General features: G+C 35.3%; 2 protein-coding genes and 1 non-coding gene across 4 annotated transcripts; 2 read left to right on the top strand and 1 right to left on the bottom strand.

The window, feature by feature from the left end:
- The first annotated feature begins 690 nt into the window (after positions 1-690).
- Positions 691-763, top strand: TRNAK-CUU (transfer RNA lysine (anticodon CUU)). The gene has a single exon. It is a non-coding gene; the product is annotated as a tRNA-Lys (tRNA).
- An 864-nt stretch (positions 764-1627) lies between these two features.
- Positions 1628-3720, top strand: LOC114363603 (uncharacterized). Its single transcript, XM_028319374.1, has 3 exons — positions 1628-1803; positions 2431-2607; positions 2954-3720. Exons 1-3 carry the CDS (start codon positions 1767-1769, stop codon positions 3436-3438), a joined length of 699 nt encoding a protein of 232 aa, XP_028175175.1. The 5' UTR covers positions 1628-1766; the 3' UTR covers positions 3439-3720.
- Positions 3721-4693: 973 nt separating this feature from the next.
- LOC114363574 (uncharacterized) lies at positions 4694-17165 on the bottom strand. Of its 2 annotated transcripts, none has more exons than XM_028319335.1 (4): positions 16993-17165; positions 7261-7552; positions 6293-6536; positions 4694-5014 (listed from the first exon to the last, which is right to left on the bottom strand). In XM_028319335.1, the coding sequence occupies exons 1-4, from the start codon at positions 17045-17047 to the stop codon at positions 4820-4822; spliced, it is 786 nt and encodes a 261-aa protein (XP_028175136.1). In that variant the 5' UTR covers positions 17048-17165; the 3' UTR covers positions 4694-4819. The 2 variants fall into 2 exon arrangements, with proteins under 2 accessions (XP_028175136.1, XP_028175137.1); XM_028319336.1 differs by having other exon boundaries at positions 6293-6431; positions 16993-17163.
- Positions 17166-17880: the final 715 nt, after the last annotated feature.

The raw sequence follows: 17880 nt of genomic DNA, 5'->3' as shown, positions 1-17880 counted from the left end.
TTCAGTATTTTTTGCGTGAAAGAGTAAAAAATGCATTCATCCATACAAACTTACGCATTTATATTAATTAGTGGGATTAAATGATGTGTCTTAAAAATCATATAAGGTATAATCGTCTTTACATGCCTCAATAGCTTTGAAAGCCCAAATATCAAACAGATACAGAAGTTCGCTGCACTCAGCTGCATTCCGCGACTGCATCCCTCGGGAGACCTGCGTCTTTGATCTGGCCGGTGCAATATGCAAGAGTAAATAGACCGCTATCTCGCAGTTAGCATAACGTTGTGCTTTGCTGACTGTTGAATTTCTTTTCTGAATTTAAATAGTCTTTGGCGACAGTTTTGTGTAATCAGAAAAATATTTACTTAAGTTACATTCATGCCGTTATAAATATTACTGATAAATAGTTAATTATACATTATCTAAATTTAATGAACTACTACCGTACCCGTTCTACTCGTTCGCTAAAGTATTGGTAATATTTGTATCATTGAAAAACTAGGTAATGGTTTTAAATAATTTGTAGCCTTACACGTCATATTTAACTGTATTTATGGTATTCACTTTTTATCTTGAGATCAAAATAATATTAAAAATGCAAGCAAAGCTGTTTACAATTATTTTAAACCAAATAAAAACTAGGACAATAATGGTTGTAACTATAGAGTAATTTTGATTCATCGTTCAACAGCCCGGCTAGCTCAGTCGGTAGAGCATGAGACTCTTAATCTCAGGGTCGTGGGTTCGAGCCCCACGTTGGGCGCAGCAATTTTTTGCATTCAAATTTTTATTTTGTATACTATTTTATTTTGACCTGTCGCTAAGTAATCTTGCTTTGCTTCACAAATTACATATTATAAAACATTAAAATAATTTAATGTTACCTTTGAGTGAGTATGGATCCGGATGGTGACACAGACATAGTGTAAGCACAAAGTTTAGTGTAAGTGTGCATCCTATACAAAATAGGAAGAAACCTGTAAAAAGATTATAGTAATGAAATAATTGTAAATTATTTTTTTAATTTTTTCATTATTTTATTTTGTTGCTATGATAACTTCAAAATGTGAGTGCACAGTGCCATCTTCCATTTTGATAATGAATTACTCTAAGTGCGTATTAGCGCCATCTATACTCTTTATTTTGTACTAAGTGTTAAAAAAATTACACTCTTGAGAAAGCATTAAACTGAGAGTTAGATTTTAGTTAACAGCAACAGATAGCGCTAGGTATATTTAACTTGAATGAAAATATTACTTGAAATTATTTTAGTAAATCTAAAAAAAACACTTTTGTGTGCTTTTACTGGAAGTAAATTTATCATTAATGATTACTTACAAATCTATTTTGAAATCGAACCCAGAGACCCGAGTTGAGACTAGAGGTAGAGTAGAGAGCCCTCAAACTAACAGCTGGGATAGACTATCCCAGCATCCCTCATCTAGGTTATTCAAACTGGCTGAATTATAATTTTCTTATTAGTCTATCTAGACATTGTTGCATAAGAAGTCTTTTGTGTATGTAAGTAGGTAGGTATTACCAACGCATGCAGTACCTATGTATTTTTAATTGCTCATGACACCACATCTAATGTTTTCTGGCCATAATGATGGCATCACCTTTTTTTTTCTCGGCTTAGGTGTTGTCTTGGTGTACCCTCAGTAATTGCGTTTTCCGCGGCATCATTTAGTGCAATTTGTATTGTTTGTATAAAACCCGCTGACATGCGAGCAGTAGCTTACTGTTTGTGATATCTTCAGTACAACATGATCGGGATTACAACGTTTTGTCTTGCGATTTTCGGTAAGAACTCTTTAGTAGCTATTCATCGTAATTTAAGGAAATATCTTTATCAATTCAGTTATTCCATTACTCTTCACTGGTGTACAATATCAAGCTGGCAAGCTGGCATAAATTCATTGTAAGTTTTTTTGAGGACTCAAATTATAAGAAGATGACGTCATCTTACATGCTTCGTTCTTTTTATTTTTCTTTAAATTTTCCCGATCTGTATTAAGGATACACGTTAACCGGGTTTAAAAATAATAATCAAATATTAATCATCACTACCAACATTAGATCCATCACGTGCATCATTGATAGATCAGTCATTCACGTGTTATAGTGATTAGTTAGCTAATGTTACCTGTCGAATGATGGCTGACAAAACCGCAATCAGTCTTTCGGGGATTTCCTTAATGGGTTAGGTTAATTGCTCAATCTAATTTGTTAAAGCATTACCTAGCTAGAGTCTATTTTCACGTAAATCCTAAGTATACTTATTTGTAAGCTATTTCCTTGATAACTTCCATTAAAATAACAAAACCTCAATGTCAACTCCGAATAGGCTTTCTCCATAGGTGAAGGTTACATTTCATTGTCATTGCCGATATTTGATCGAAGGTGTTAACAATGGGGTTCTATTTTCAGCTATATTCAACTCCGGCCAATGTGTGTCTTCAAAATTGGATTTTGGTAATGAAGAAACTTCTGTTGTAACAAATTCTACAAACACCGAAGATGGGGATGTAGAAGTTAATCATACTATATTAGTATCTACCAGGCTGAAGAATAACAATAGAAGAAGATTCTATGGCGGCGGCGAAGGTATGAAAACATAGGTCGTTTTAAGATACGTAGTTGAGATTGAATAATTTTCATAGACCATAAGAAAGGTCTTATAATAAAGTATCTTATTTAACATTTAGAATACCTACAAAAACAAACAATAATAATCGTGATCAAAATATGGCTAGCAGACTAAAGATCCAATCAGTATTTATGAGTTTATGCATAACAATTTCCGACCTTTATCATTGAAATCAAAGTTCCGATCATTATCCTTTTGTTTTACTTACATAACTTACACGCTGCAGTGAAGTAAACAAAGTGCCTCTTTTATCTTTTTGCATTACAATTGTTTTACGTTGTATTCCCATAAATATAATTCCAGGTGAAGCGGGCGTGTTGTCCTACAACATCGGTCGCAAGCAAAAAGAAGACAGCGGTGAAGTGCCCGTGGTGCTTGGCTTGAAGTCCGTCGACACCACTCAATTAAGGACCCCAGACACACGTCGTAAGGCTCAAATCTACCCTGACTCAGTATTCGTCAGCAGGAACATTCGCGACGACTACGACGTCTTCCCAAATGTAGCTTTGACTCCTTCGCAGTGGAAACCTTCTAGTTTCTTCAACAATATCAATTGGTGGCAGCAGGATGGTAGAGACTTTGAAAGGAGAAACTACAGACCGGTCAACACTAATAAGCTGAATAGGAAAATAGGTGATGACGCAATGAAAGAGTTTTACTGCAAGAAGTGTAGGGAGCTAAGTCAAGATGGCAGAGGGTGTATTCAGCAGAGGAGTAATCCGAATCCGTGGGTTGTGACGACAACACCAAAGATGAAGCTCGATGGTAAATTGGCGAAATTAAACTAATGGGTTCGTCTTATTGTTTTTGTTCATCCCGTGACCGTAGACCGTACTTGGCGTGAGCAAAAACACGATGCTATCGCGCAGCCTTGAGGTGTCGCGCTTGAAGAGCATGTTATAATCAAACGTTTACGGAATGTGCATGAGGAATTATAATTTTCTGGAAAAAACATTACTGCAAGGAAAATAAAATAGTTCTGAGCTTTCATAAGCATGTAAAATTTAATTAGATTTGGATTTTGGAGTGAAATGACTTGAGTATTTACGCGATTCAAAATACAAATTACTTTTACGGTGAGTGATAAAGTTATTTGTTTTAGTTTGTTTATAGTATGAATTATAGTACATATATTATGATTGTACTCCTGTCTGTCAGTTGTAAGGTTCTGCTGACTAATCTAGGCGTCACAGTTAGGTAGAGTTAATGGAAGCCATGAATTTTCTAGAAATAATAATTGTTAGATCTACTAATAAGACTTTTCACATCCAAATTAAATACTGCAGCATCTATTGTAGTAGCAGCTGATATTTTGTAGGGTCCTTAGTGCTGTGGACTGTACTTTATACTTCCACTTCGTGCAGCCCAACACCACTATCGCAAGAATGACGTGGTGTGTATTAATACTGCTAAATTAGTTATGTTAAACTTAAAAACTTATAAAACTAATTTTATTTTTGCAAGTAGGCCTGTAAAAGCACTTTTATACGTCCCTGTACTAACCCTACCACTGCTTCGGGACAATAAATGGCAGTGCTGAGAAGAAGCAGCGCAAGAAACTCAGTCACTCAGTTGATAGGTATTTTTGATAGTAGGTACTTTATACCACGGAACAATGATACCAGAAACAGCTGCTTACAAATTGTGAGTGCCAATGGCTGTTTTATGACTCTTCTAAAAGCAATGTAGGTTATGTATTTAACGTTGTAGGTTCGTATGACTTACAATCGAATAATAATGAGATACTACTTAGAATATCAATATGGAATTTCCGTATTAATTTATAGATTTTGTTAGGTAGGTATACTAAGATCATAAGTAGTAGAAGTGTTTTAAGAGGTTGGTAAAAGTTTGAAATAATATCTCTAGCTCATCCTAGTCAAAAGACCTAAACTGAAAGATGGAATCATTATCGCTTCATTCACGCTTAAATTATCTTTGGCGGGACTCGAACCCACTACCAATTTGGCAGGGCGACTTGAATGAGCCGGCATACCATCAATAAAGAATTTAATAGAAAAGGAGACCAAATAAAACACATCGTACTAAAAATACGTAGTAAGAATTACATCACTTTATTCTGATCAGTTTGTACAAACAACCTGAAAGTCTACATCAATGTACAGATTGATACCGTTGAGATCTAACTGTTAAGAGATAAGGTCGAGTTTAGCTCTCCACCCTGTAGTGGGTGACCTTCCCGTTGTTGTTGACGTATGTCTCGGCTGCCTTGTGGGTCTTCTCCTTGCCGTTGACGTTCGAGGATGACGAAAAGGATGAGGAGGACACGCTGACGTATTTGCCATGTCCAGCTCGCGGGACGTCTTCGCCAAAGCGGGACATTACGTTCACGTTTGGCTCGCTCTGGAATTAAAAATCAAAGTTAGTATCTAAATAATATCTCAAAGGTAACTGACTGACTGACATAGTGATCTATCAACGCACAGCCCAAACCACTGGACGGATCGGGATGAAATTTGACATGCAGGTAGATGTTATAATGACGTAGGCATCCGCTAATAAAGGATTTTACGAAACTCCACCCCTAAGGGGGTAAAACGGGATCCACGCGTACGAAGTCGCGGGCGGTCGCTAGTCGGTACATAAGTATTCACATATCCTTAGCAGCGGCTGCCCGCAACTTCGTACGCGTGTATCCCGTTTTACCCCCTTAGGGATTGAATTTTTGCAAAATCCTGTCTTCTAAAAAATCCCCTATGTAAAATTTGGGACACCTAGCACTTGTTTCTGAGATTTCGTGAGAAGTGAGTCAGTCAGTGACCTTTTGCTTTTATATTTATAGATTCCTATTACTTTAAAATAAAGAATTTTATTTACATCTCTGTAATAAGAAAAGGTCTTTTACAAAGCATACTCGTGCTTGTGATCTATCCGTAAAATGTACCTATACAGAAATAGCTAAGAATATCGTAGCTCTATATTCTTGAAGGGCATCTGCACCTATCGTATAATCGATTGGCAGCCGTAAAGAGGTTTTACAGTATCACGGTTGTATTATACTCGTAAGTATCAAGTTCTTTTCAATACAATAAACTTCATAGTTTATGTGAAAAATATGAAGTTACATTAACTAAATAAGTAGTGGCTCTGGCATACTTCGTGGGCACTCCGGTAAAAAAGCAATAGCTTTAAGCAGTTTCTTGGATCAGCAATTACTGATCTCTTGTAAACAAAATGAGTCATATCACGAATAAAATATAAGCGCAGATAATATAATAAATGGAAGTTTTTTGATCTTTAAATTTAAATATCAAGATAATTTCAAATGTGCATCGTTTATGAGTCAAGCAATGCATGCTCGTCACGTTTGTGCACATTAGGTACTTGTTGCACCTTTGTTGAAGTAAAGTCAGAAAATAAAACCAACCTAGAATAACATAGGTAGGTAATTATAAATAATGATAACAACAATAAATTACATTTTGCTTGAAAGAGTATAAATGAAAAATAAGATTTTCTTATCATCTTATCACCTTCATCATGTTTTCCGTCCACTGAGAAACAGCTAATTTATATGATGAAAATAATTATGATAATAAACACTGAGACTTCCAGCTTCACAGTTGATTTTTTACAATGTAAATTCCAAATTCATTATGTAATGATGAGAAAAGGTCTTACCGGGTTCTCCGGGTTCAAAGCAGCCACCTGGTGCGTGAAGCCCGGGCCAGCCGCGGCGCCGGCGAACGCGCTGTTAGGCCCTATCGGCATCGGCATCTCGAATGGGGGGAAACCACCGAAATTGAAGTTGTTTAACCTGCTGGTGAAATTAGGAATGTAACCGGCTTGGTTCGACGTCAAGTCGAATGCCTTCCTCGCCGCGTTATACGCTAACTTCTGATTCTCAAAATTCGAACTGAACGCCCTGAAACACACGAAGAGTTGACGCACACACGAATACGAGAATAGTATAGAGCGCTGAGAAAGCAGAAGTTTAGAAATTAGTGCTGAAGGGAAAGTGCAGATAGAAGTCGGTTATTTTTGAGAACACCCCTTGGTCACACACACTTCAATAATCTGGGAGGTTACCTTTTGAATGGCCTCAAGGGCTTTAGGCGAGGAAAGAGAGGCTTCAGAGGAGCGAGCGGTGGCAACGGGGGGAGGAATCTTGCAGATCTTTGCAGTGGTGGAAATAAAGGTTCTAACGGTGGCAGGGGTGGAAGAGGTTGAAATGGAATTAGGGGTGGGAGGGGTGGGAGAGGTTTCAGTGGTTCGAAAGGCCTGAATGGCATCAAGCGTTGTAGTGGCTCAAACGGATCGTCATCCTCCCATGTAGATGTGAACGTTCTTCTAAAGCTATAAATCATGATAAAAATAGCCGTTAGTTTATTGTAGCAAATATTTGGAAGTTTTTGTATGGCTTAAATTATGGTAATAAAACATGTACATTGATTAGGTATTGGGGTTCGCAAAATACTCAAATAGATGCAGCAAACGTAGATATTAGAACCTAAAAAATAAAAGTACTTAATATGAAACATGGGGTTTTCGTCTCTAAAATCTACCTAATAAGGCAAGCTCAAGAATACCAAACGCCGACAGGTATAGGCCTTCACCGGAAGCTGTACCTTTACATTAATTGACCTTACTCGTTCAGCAGGGTTTGCAGATTGTTAAAGTATTCGGGGAAAAAATCGTCGTATTGCTGAAAGTTTTGTTGGTATGGGGCAAAGTTTGGCCAGCCTCCGCCGAAGCCTCCTGAGAAGGCTTGAGCGTCTGCAAAGTTTCCCCAAGGGTCTGCGGTGCCCCTGTTTCCTGGGCCGATTGGTTTTCCCTTGGAGGCGTACTCCTTGGCGTCGTCAAGGCCGTAAGTCCCACCGTACCTATTGCCAGCTGAGTCTTGGTACGCATATGCACCTACGCCGGCGGGTGCTGGATCTCCTGGAACAAGATTGAAGTTGTTTGGTAAGTTGACAAAATTATTGATTTCCATATCTTTCATCATCATCATCATTGACAGCCCTTTACAGTCCACTGCTGGACTATGAGCCTCCTCAAATATAGTGGAGGGTTTTTCCATAATCCCCACGCTTGGCAGGTGGGTTGGAGATCCATATCTTTAGCTCTTCAATAAACAGTCGATGGCATCATCTTGACTCTATATTTATGTAGCAAAATAGCACCTGTATTACTACTATTAAAGATGCCACAAAGTTTAACTTCATGTGCTGTCGTTTAATACCGACTGTGCCGGTACCATAATTCATACAGTTGCATGGGCATTGGGCACACCAAGTTCGCTATCGATGCGATAAAGTCACATAAATCTAGTGTTTTAATGTTTTAGACGCAATGAAGCGACACGAAATCGAACCTGTATCAAATTGTCTAGAGACCCTGATTCCTTAATGCCGATATTGTATTCATGTAGTTTTTTACTTAGTAGCAAAGGCAGATACTTAAAGACTTTAGTCAACAGGTCTGTAATTATTCTTTTGAATATGATGATTAATGATGACTAAACTGAGCATTCATGCGCATTTAAAATAACAAAAGAATATAGAGATCACGACAAAACTAAAGAAAACAACTCGAACAACAGTTTTTTATGAGCAATGAGCATAAAAGTCGAGAAAAGTTGTCAAGAGAGTTCCATATTTATTTGTACAGGATATTTTTACAGTCTCATAGAAAAATAGATTCCTTCTAGGATGATAAATATCAGTAGGTACACTATAGGTTCGCTTTTGCTTCGAAAATACCAAAATCATATACGGCGTCGGGTTCGTTCCTCGCCGTCATTAATTGTGGTGAACCCACTCGTAACACAAGTATGTATATTTAGCTCACCTCGAGCGATTAAAGTAAATTATAAAAAAAAATCCTTATAAAAGATATTACTTTTATTAAACGCATTTAAAAGTGAATAAAAACGTTTCCTTTCATTTACTCGTAATGTAACCGAGCCGAGAAAAATATATCAATTAATTACGTCGACTCATTCATTTGTTGCTCATCTTTCATTATGAAGTCATAAAACAAAAAGTTAATGCATCGTGCACTAACTAAATTGCCACCGGCAAAAAACTCACGCGCACCTTACTTTATGCTACTATGTTCACCGCTGAGATCATTGTTGTTTTATGGAAAAACCTGACCGGCATGCTAGGTAGGGTTACCACTCTTTAGACCCGATTCAACCAAACTTTTATCCGAGAATAACTGTTGTAACTGGCACATTGACAGTTTCAGTATGGGAAATATGTCAAAATAACTCACGATTTTAAGTATTCTGAGATTAACATTTATTCTTGTTTGGTCGAATCCACCCATTGGAATCATTTTCGCCTTATAGGTACTCACAAAAAGGTCATGTTATGATTGGTTTGTACCTATTTTCATTTATTACTTACATATTTTATTTTATAATAAAAATTACTGTTTTATCTTCCTATTTTTTGAATTTATCAATCCAAAGAAGTGGAATATTTCATAACATTTATAAATTTTGATGAACGTTAAAAGAATGTGTTCAGAAAATCATGGACAAATTATGTTTTGAATGATGTTTAGAGTATTTTGAAAGTCATTTTCAATATAATTATTTAATTGATGCAAAAATAAAATATTAAAAGCCTAGTAGCGGCGAGAAATGGTCAAAGGTCATCTCAAGAACACTACACCTTTTGAGTAGCCCTATAATACCTTTAGTTTATTAAAACGTGATCTGAATATTAGACAGCTGCCAACCCTAGATCCAGCATTATAATTACCGGCTATTATAGTGTGTCGAATCAGTATGGCTTGTTATGGTGTGAATGATCAAATCTATTATTGACATGATAGACAGAAAAAGTTAAAACTAATATTATGATTGACACATAAACAGCTAAGTACCTATAGTAGTTTTATTTTTCCACAAAAACCTCGTAAAAGTGCTTATGTGTTTCATATTTCATTGCATTACGAAATACGATATATACACACGTGCAATGTAACGAGGACGGATAGTTAGATGTTTGTCACGTTAATCCCCAATCTATTGAACGGATCTTCTTCTTATTGTTTATTTAATTTCATAAAGTGTTGTTAAAATAAAGCTTAATATCAGATAAACATGAAGCTGTAATTTTTACATTGCGCGAAGAAGTCACGGACGTTTAAAGGTAAATAATAAAAAATTCCGGTTCGAAAAGTAAACCAAGAAAAGTAAATAAACAAGCACGTCGTTAAAAATGACTAATATCACTGCAACATAGGTACTTAATAGGTACGTATTCTTTCTCACATACATATAGGTAGGTACGATACGTACTTAGATGGAAATAAGTACTTAAAATACCACTTAAGTTTAAAACAAACCTTAAAATCAGTCGCAAAAGATTGCTAAAGTAATAAAGAAGTAAACCTAGTCAAGTAAACTAAGTATACTAAAATAATGATTTAGGTGTAGATAAAATTAATGCAACTTTTACTGACCTGTACGCAGTGATCAGCGTAGCAGCAAATGGTGTACTGAATTTAATCGATCGCGCAGTCTATACAGCTGCGACAACACTATGACGAATTTGCTATAGCCGAAGGAGAAAACAAGAAAATATTGCACAATGTTTACTAAGCTACTAGTCCATTACGGGACTATTCCCACCTCTCGTTCCCACCACTGCAACTCCTGTGTAGCCAGGATCTACAGCTCGACCGCCACAAAAACCCAACCAATAAAGGTCAAGTTTGTCCCGGGGGACAGTTAAACTGTCATTGGACCCGCAACGAAATTGATCAGAAGAACATAGGAGGAGTTTGAAATTAAGGTTCGACTTCCCTCCATTGCAAAGCGGATGACAGGTGACAAACGAAGGTTTAAAACCTACTACTAGTCCATTGCTGGGCAGAGGGAAGTCGAACTTTAACTTCGAACTCCTCTTATGATCTTCTGATTTATTTCGTTGCGACTCCAATGACAGTTATCCCGGGGTCAGACTTGACCTTGACTAGGTGGGTTTTTATTGGCATTCATGATTCAAGCTGTAGATTCTGCCTACACAGGAGTTGCAGCGGTGAGAACAAGAGCTGGGATTAGTCCCGTGAGGGGCAGAATCCCGAAAGTCGAAGTTTTCAGGATAATTTAGATAGGAGCAAAGCTCTGAGGTCAGAGTAATTTAGCTTTTGTTAGTTTCAAACAAAAAATAAAGTATTTCCATAACGACCGGTTCTGTGTTTCATTTGTACCTTTTTACTAAAATCTGAGACCTGTTGGTGGTTATTTTTTATTTACTTAATGTATGCAATTGCATAAAGCAAGGTCTACCTATAAAAATAAATGCATAGATATAAATGTAATAAAAAATGTACAAATAAATTATCTAATAATATTTTTATCAATACCCAAGAAAGCTTTTAGCATCTATCGCAGAAAAGAACGAATCATAAACTTTATTTCTTACTCCAGCTATATTTAGTCTAGAATTAACGGCACTTGAATAATTGCTTACTAATGAATATAAATTACAGTCAATTATATAGTTTAGCGGATGTAGAATGTTTATTATTCTTGATAAAATCTTAGCTGGAATAATGCCTAAGACAATCGCTGTATAAAAAAAGTCATTAGCGTCTATCTATATGGATGGGAAGTGCAGTAAAAAGTGGCAGTCTCAAAAATATTGTTGTTTTTATGCGGATTGAAACGTACTGTGGCTTTAATTAACTTAACAGTGCTAGTTAGTACTCAGTGATAAATAATCAACATTAGATAAAAGGTTTTGGAAAATTTACATTAGGTACGTACCTAGTATGTGAATTTTGTCTGTGTATCATTCTATAACATGACTAGTTGCATGGTGGAAACGAGAGATAAAATAGTTCTAATCTCGTGGTCCGCTCCTTAGGTACTGATCATCATGATGATGACATCATCACCATCATCAGGACATTTAATTGAGCGCCTTCTTGGCTGGTAGTCTGCGAAGCAAGCCGGCCTAGTCCGTGATAGAGTATTTTAATTTGTCTATCTATGCATCATCAAACCGCCTCGATATGGTCTCGGTCAAGAGGGCGCGCAATCCGCAATCCTCATCGTGTGTTGGTTCCCGCTGAAAACCAGCTTCTCGACATGGCGCTTGTTATGTCGCGAATATTGCTGAGTGAACGCCTCTTTAGCATAGCTTGTTTGTAGGTTAATGTTATGTACTGTATTTTTTTTATGCTGAATAAATTATTCTTATTCTTACTATAGTCTCTACTGCAGGATCAGTGGTTGACGATGATGATGAGGAGGACGATCCTCATAACTTACTAGAGGCAAATGGAGGACCGTAGGAAAATAACTCGAACCAATGTTTACATTGTGTATATGTGTTTTAGTTCCGGAAACATAACTAGATTCATTTCGCAAATAATTTTCAGTTATGTGCTAAAACAAAGGAAAAATATTGTTTGTCATATCCAATCTCAATTATGTTCCATGGGTATTCCCTGAAATAATGCCTAGTAAATGTTCTTAGAACCATTGTGGTGATTGTTTACAATGATCAATTTAGTAACAACTTGTTAATTCTTTCAGATGGGTAGGGAAACTTCAATTTAAATAATTTAAAACAAGCAAAGCAGATTCTCAAAGTTACGAAGAGGGAGATACTAACATATTCGTAAATAAAACATTTGGTCTACATTTCCACTCAACTCTGGTTGAAATACAAATATTAAGTATTCAAAGAAATACAAGTATTCAATAAATGATTAGCACGTTCATTAGCACAGTACGGTAGGATTGTCAATAATGACAATTTCTAGCAGTTTAATAAAAACAAACAGTGGTAGTTACGAACTGAACTGACGTGGAATTTTGACAACATTTTCAACACGTTAAAAAGTTGTCAAGCAATGTATTAAAATACTCGTAGTAGGTATTTCACACTTAGTTTATAGTCGAGTTAGCATACTTTTAAACTAAAGTCAACTCATAAACCACAGATTTTCTCAGAGTATTTTAATGTAGTTTCTAGTTTTATTCATACAGTAATATTTATTACCCTTATATCTCCGTCATAAACTCATTAAACAAGTTTGAACTTTCGACATTTCTTCGTTGTTACTTTGAATTGTGGTTGAGTGTGACCAATACACTAATGATTTAATGAATATATTATCTCTAGCTCTCACTACCGTTATTGTGAATTTCTAAAAGTACAATTAGGTTTATGACACTAAAGCGTAGGCGTCACTTAAATCCGTCACCATTTTAGGATTTATTTTTTATTTTCAATGTCAAAGTATTTATCGTGATTGATATATCCTGTTTTTATGGAGTTTTTTTTCAAAAAAGATGCCAAGTTTAGATAATTGAATAATTGCGGTTATTTTGATAAACGTGGTTTTCATTGGGTCGCCTTAATTTATGAAAATTGTTCGCTACACAATAATAGAGATCCAGCCTGCATGAGCTTTATTCTAAAGTAGTAGGTTTTTCAGATTTTCCAGTTATACAAACATTGAGGCTTGAAAGATTTTATAATACCTAAGCCTTATGTTATATTCGGAGATAGATATTTTACGTTGATTCTGTGTCATTTTTGTGTACTTTTATCTTTAAGTGTAGGTATGTATTAAAACAAATGATGTCGCTATTTTCGCAGTGTTTACTTTTATACATATTATTTGCGACCAGCATTTACCAAATAAAATTTCTTAACAATTAAGCATGATGTTTAGTGATTTATAACACACAGCTGAATCACATCCAATTTAAACACATCGCGAATGTGTGACCAATTCATTATTTTATTTCTACTTTATAGACTTAACGTCTGACACGCTTCATGGCGTATTGGCTAGATGATTAAGTGATATCAAACCGGCTGCATGTATTAACAAAAACTGTATTGTTATTATAAGTTAAAGTCCCGGTTGCTACCAAAGCTAAGAGGAGAAGAGACGTACTTATTCCAATATGTAATAAGCCAGAGTCACATAGAAAATAGAGTTATAGTGTTCATAGAGTGTTTTCTATCTCTATCTGTGTGTGAGTGTTCCAGACACATTTTTATAGGGTCTGGACAAACCTCAAGAGTATTTAAGACACTATTTAATTAAAGATGTAGCGGTTAAATATAAGTAATAAATAAATAAACATCAAGAACTCTATATAAAATATCATCGGCTCTGACTATCTAAATCAAATCGAAGTCCAATTGAGGAGTTGAGTCTTAAAAAATGTAAGCTTCCTTCTTTTCAGGCTGAAATTAAGCTAGCTTATGACAAATGTATGTAAACCCCTTTGCTTATATTTGTATTTCCCTTGTTGGTTGTCCTAAATAAATAAAATAAATGATACTCGAGGATTCACACAAGGACCCGTTCTAGCATTGTTGGAGTCCAAGGAAATCTAAAAAATTATCAGATATGACTTGAATTTTAGGATCCGTTATAGTATTATTAAGTATATAGAACTCTAAAAGCTTAGCTCTAAGCTGAATCTAAGTCCTATAAAGAGTGAGTTGCTTCTTCGAAAATGAAAGCTTCATTGCGACTGAAGTCTGAGATCCGTTATAGTATTGTTGGGTCTAGACATACTTAAAAAATCGACTTTATCTCAACTAAGTATCTAAACTAACCCATTGGAGGTCAAATTATGGAGTCGATTCTTCCAAATTGAAATGTTCAATGATATTAGACTGAAATGATACTTGAATTTAAGGACCCGTTAGATTATTGTCTTCGATCTTTGATAATATCTTGGATATTGTAACAAGAGTCTTTGTCCGCGNTGTTCGCAATTGGCAACGAAATACAGCTACGATCAATCAACTGGCACTTTTTAAGAGCTAAAGTTAAAATAGGCTGTATTATGATGACTTATGGTTTGGAAACGTGTCCTTTTACTATAGGCCTTATATACAGAAGCTCAGAGTTGCACAGCGAGCTATAAAGAGGGCTATGATCGGTGTTTCTTTACGAGATCGAATCAGAAATGAGGAGTAAAGTCGCTGACATAGTCCGACAGATTAGCAAGCCGAAGTGGCAATGGGCAGGGCAAATAGTACGTAAAACTGACGGCCGATGGGGCAGCAAGGTTCTGGAGTGAAAGCCGCGTACCGGAAAACACAGCGTGGGACATCCACCCACAAGGTGGACCGACGACATCATAAAGGTAGCAGGAAGGCGCTGGACGTAGGCCGCTACCAACCGGGCAACATGGAAAGCATCGGGGGAGGCCTATGTTCAGCAGTGGGCGTCCTATGGCTGAGATGATAATGATGACTCCTATATTCATAATCCTAATTCTATTAAATTATTATTACATAGGGTAATAGCTGTCTGACCCTTAATTGTAGGTAATTTCAGTATACCTACTCTGTTTTCAGCCCTTATTTGTGAAAACATTCGAGGAAACATGAAATGAAAATAACAGCCATCTGTCTGATATGTTTTTTTTTGCATTGTTTTACTCTGCATGTTTGATTCTTTCTTTCGTCGAAAGGTAAACAAGGAGTTTTCTCGCAAGTTAAAATTCGTTAAGTGGTTGCACACCAATATATTTGTTGTCATTGGTTACAGGATTTAATCTACCTACTTATTTATCGTATCAATTTCACATGTATGTTTGTGAATATTAAGAATTATTTGCAAGTAACACAGTCGTAGGTAGGTATCTAATAGAGAAAGTTATAGAGTCCCTGAGAAAAACAAAGTTGAAAAAATGCATGAAAATTGTGTGCCCAAATCATAATAGTGGACATTTTCACGACCGTGATCTCAGTATGATACAAAAGTTAGTATGTAAGTATAATAAACATAATATTTATGTCACTTTTATAGGTATAACTGTTATGATTTGTATAACTAAAGTTTCGTAATCGCTTAAATTGATAACATTGGAACATCTCGTAAAGTCGGATATTTCTTATCAGTGACAATGACCATCAATGTTCACTCGCATTAATCTAATTAAATAATAACAACTATCTTCATTTATTAGGGCATGATATATTAATAATTAATTATGTATTTGTCATTGATCTTAGACATGTTAAGGACTAGTTAAATGTTAAACTGCCCTTTGTTTTCCTCTCATTTTTAAAATCTATAAAGGGTTCCGTTTTTTGCCATTTGGCTACGGAACCCTAAATGACTTGTTTAAGATAAATATATGCTAATGGATTTAATTTTATCGATTTGTTGTAAAGTGTTTGTTTTGCTACAGAACTACTTAATGTACCTACTATTGATTTAATTTGGACTAAGATTAAGTTTTTTTTACCATTATAATAATATTTCTTACATATAGGTAGCGTTTGCAGTAAATGCATTAAGTTTATCAATAACTGTAGGTACTTACTAACCGCAACATGACATCACGTTATTTAGAAAGTGATATTCATTAGTAATAATACTTTTAACTCGATTATTAATCTATTAGATTAGTCGATCAATTAACGTAATCGATTAAATAATCAAGCTGAGTCTAACGGTGTTCATTTAAATTACAAAATTAATGTGATACGTTATTTCTCTAATGTTTAGATTTGCTTTAGGTACATAGAGCCGATTTTAAGATTCTTTCTTTCAAGATCAAGACCAATCAAAACAAAACATTTCATTTAAATAGACTGTATCTTATTTCAGAATAGTAGTTACTGAAAATTAACGTTAGTATTTTGTTATTTTGATCTGTCTAGAGTAAGTGCACATGTCAATCAGCTTTATAATAATACCTATCTTAATCTCGTCTAAATTGAATAGGTAACTTTAATCTACGATTAAGTCATCGAGTATGAGTATGGTATATTTTACGTCCCAAGTCCACAGACAAAAGCACAACTAACATTGTGGAACCTTAAACAGTTGTAACAGGGTCTATTTTGCTGCTATATTATCGTATAATATAGGTACATTGTATTGATGATTGTATTGTAAATGCAAATTTTGCCAAGTAGATACATAAAAAGTTTATTATATTTTATATGACTACGATAGGACTAGAAGTGTCATTTTATGCATGCTGACTGATTATGTAGATATTATCGTTGCTTACGCGCATGTAAGGTACTAATCTATGTACATTGCTTAGTTTAAAATAGCTCATGATGTTATACAGATCGCACTTTCTGGTTCGCAACTCAAAAAACTTGTTAAAAGTACATACTCGCTAGATATAACGGTTGTGCGTTGACATCAGGCAAAATTTACTGAGTGAGTTAGCTGTTTTAAATTCCAGACGATCGTAAATTATTTACCTTGTCTTAGCCAATATTAAATCCTATTTTAGATGTCAAAGATTTCCAATATTTTATCGAAACTGAATTAATATTATCGACTTAATTTGAAATTGAAGCGTGAATTCGCGCTTTTTAATTATTAATTAATAAAATAACATTACTTACCGTAAGTCCACCCCAACTGTATGAAAACAACACTAAGTAAGATACAACTCTTCATGTTGATAACACCACCACATGTAATTGAAATGTATTTTGAGTAATATCTTTGTACCGCACTGGTCTGTCCGAGTGGTCGTCGAGTTATGCGCGGGCGCAGTCTTCGCGCTCTATTAAATGTTCTTAGTCTTATCAGGCTATCGTAAGGAGCTAAGCGCGGGTAAATTAACTTTGAAACATAGCGCATTAACAGTACAATGTTTTGTAGGTGTGAAGTATCGATACCTAGCGAGTAACTAAGGAAACTTAAGATGTTTATGTTATTTATGTTATGGTTCTTCTTTTGTTTTTACATGTAACATGGCTAATAAACGCATATACAACAAGTGATGGCAGATTACTGTAGGTTTCATTCAGTTAGGAATTTGGTTGAAGACCTTTTGTAGAGCTAAGTACGAGCTCTCTGAAATTGTAATTGTAAATCGTATAATTGAGTAACGTGTCATAAAATATCTACTTATTTGTAACTTTGAACTTTTACTAAGCCTTTTACTAAGAAAATAATTTTCACGTAAGTACTTGCGCTATTGGTTAGAGAAAGAAGGCTCTTTCTATCAGAGCTTGTAGACAATGTGACGCTCGATTTCGATTTTAGATCGTATTAATTTGTCGTAAAGTTACGATCAAAGCAAGTACATTTATTCAATCGAATCTGTAGACTAATCTAACTAAAAGAACAATTCTGACAGGACTTTAAAGTTAATAACATTCCTATTTTATATTTTAACGCCATTTTAAAGTATACCAAATTATATCACAGCTACGCATGATTACCGTGAAAGTATACGAAATATTTTTAAATTTCATTTAATAACTTTATATTACTTTAACCGT

This window comes from Ostrinia furnacalis, unplaced genomic scaffold (genome assembly GCF_004193835.3).
Source record: "Ostrinia furnacalis isolate ACB-3 unplaced genomic scaffold, ASM419383v2 OfSCF7173, whole genome shotgun sequence".
Classification (NCBI taxonomy): domain Eukaryota; kingdom Metazoa; phylum Arthropoda; class Insecta; order Lepidoptera; family Crambidae; genus Ostrinia; species Ostrinia furnacalis.
This window is presented reverse-complemented; position numbering and strand designations above follow the sequence as displayed.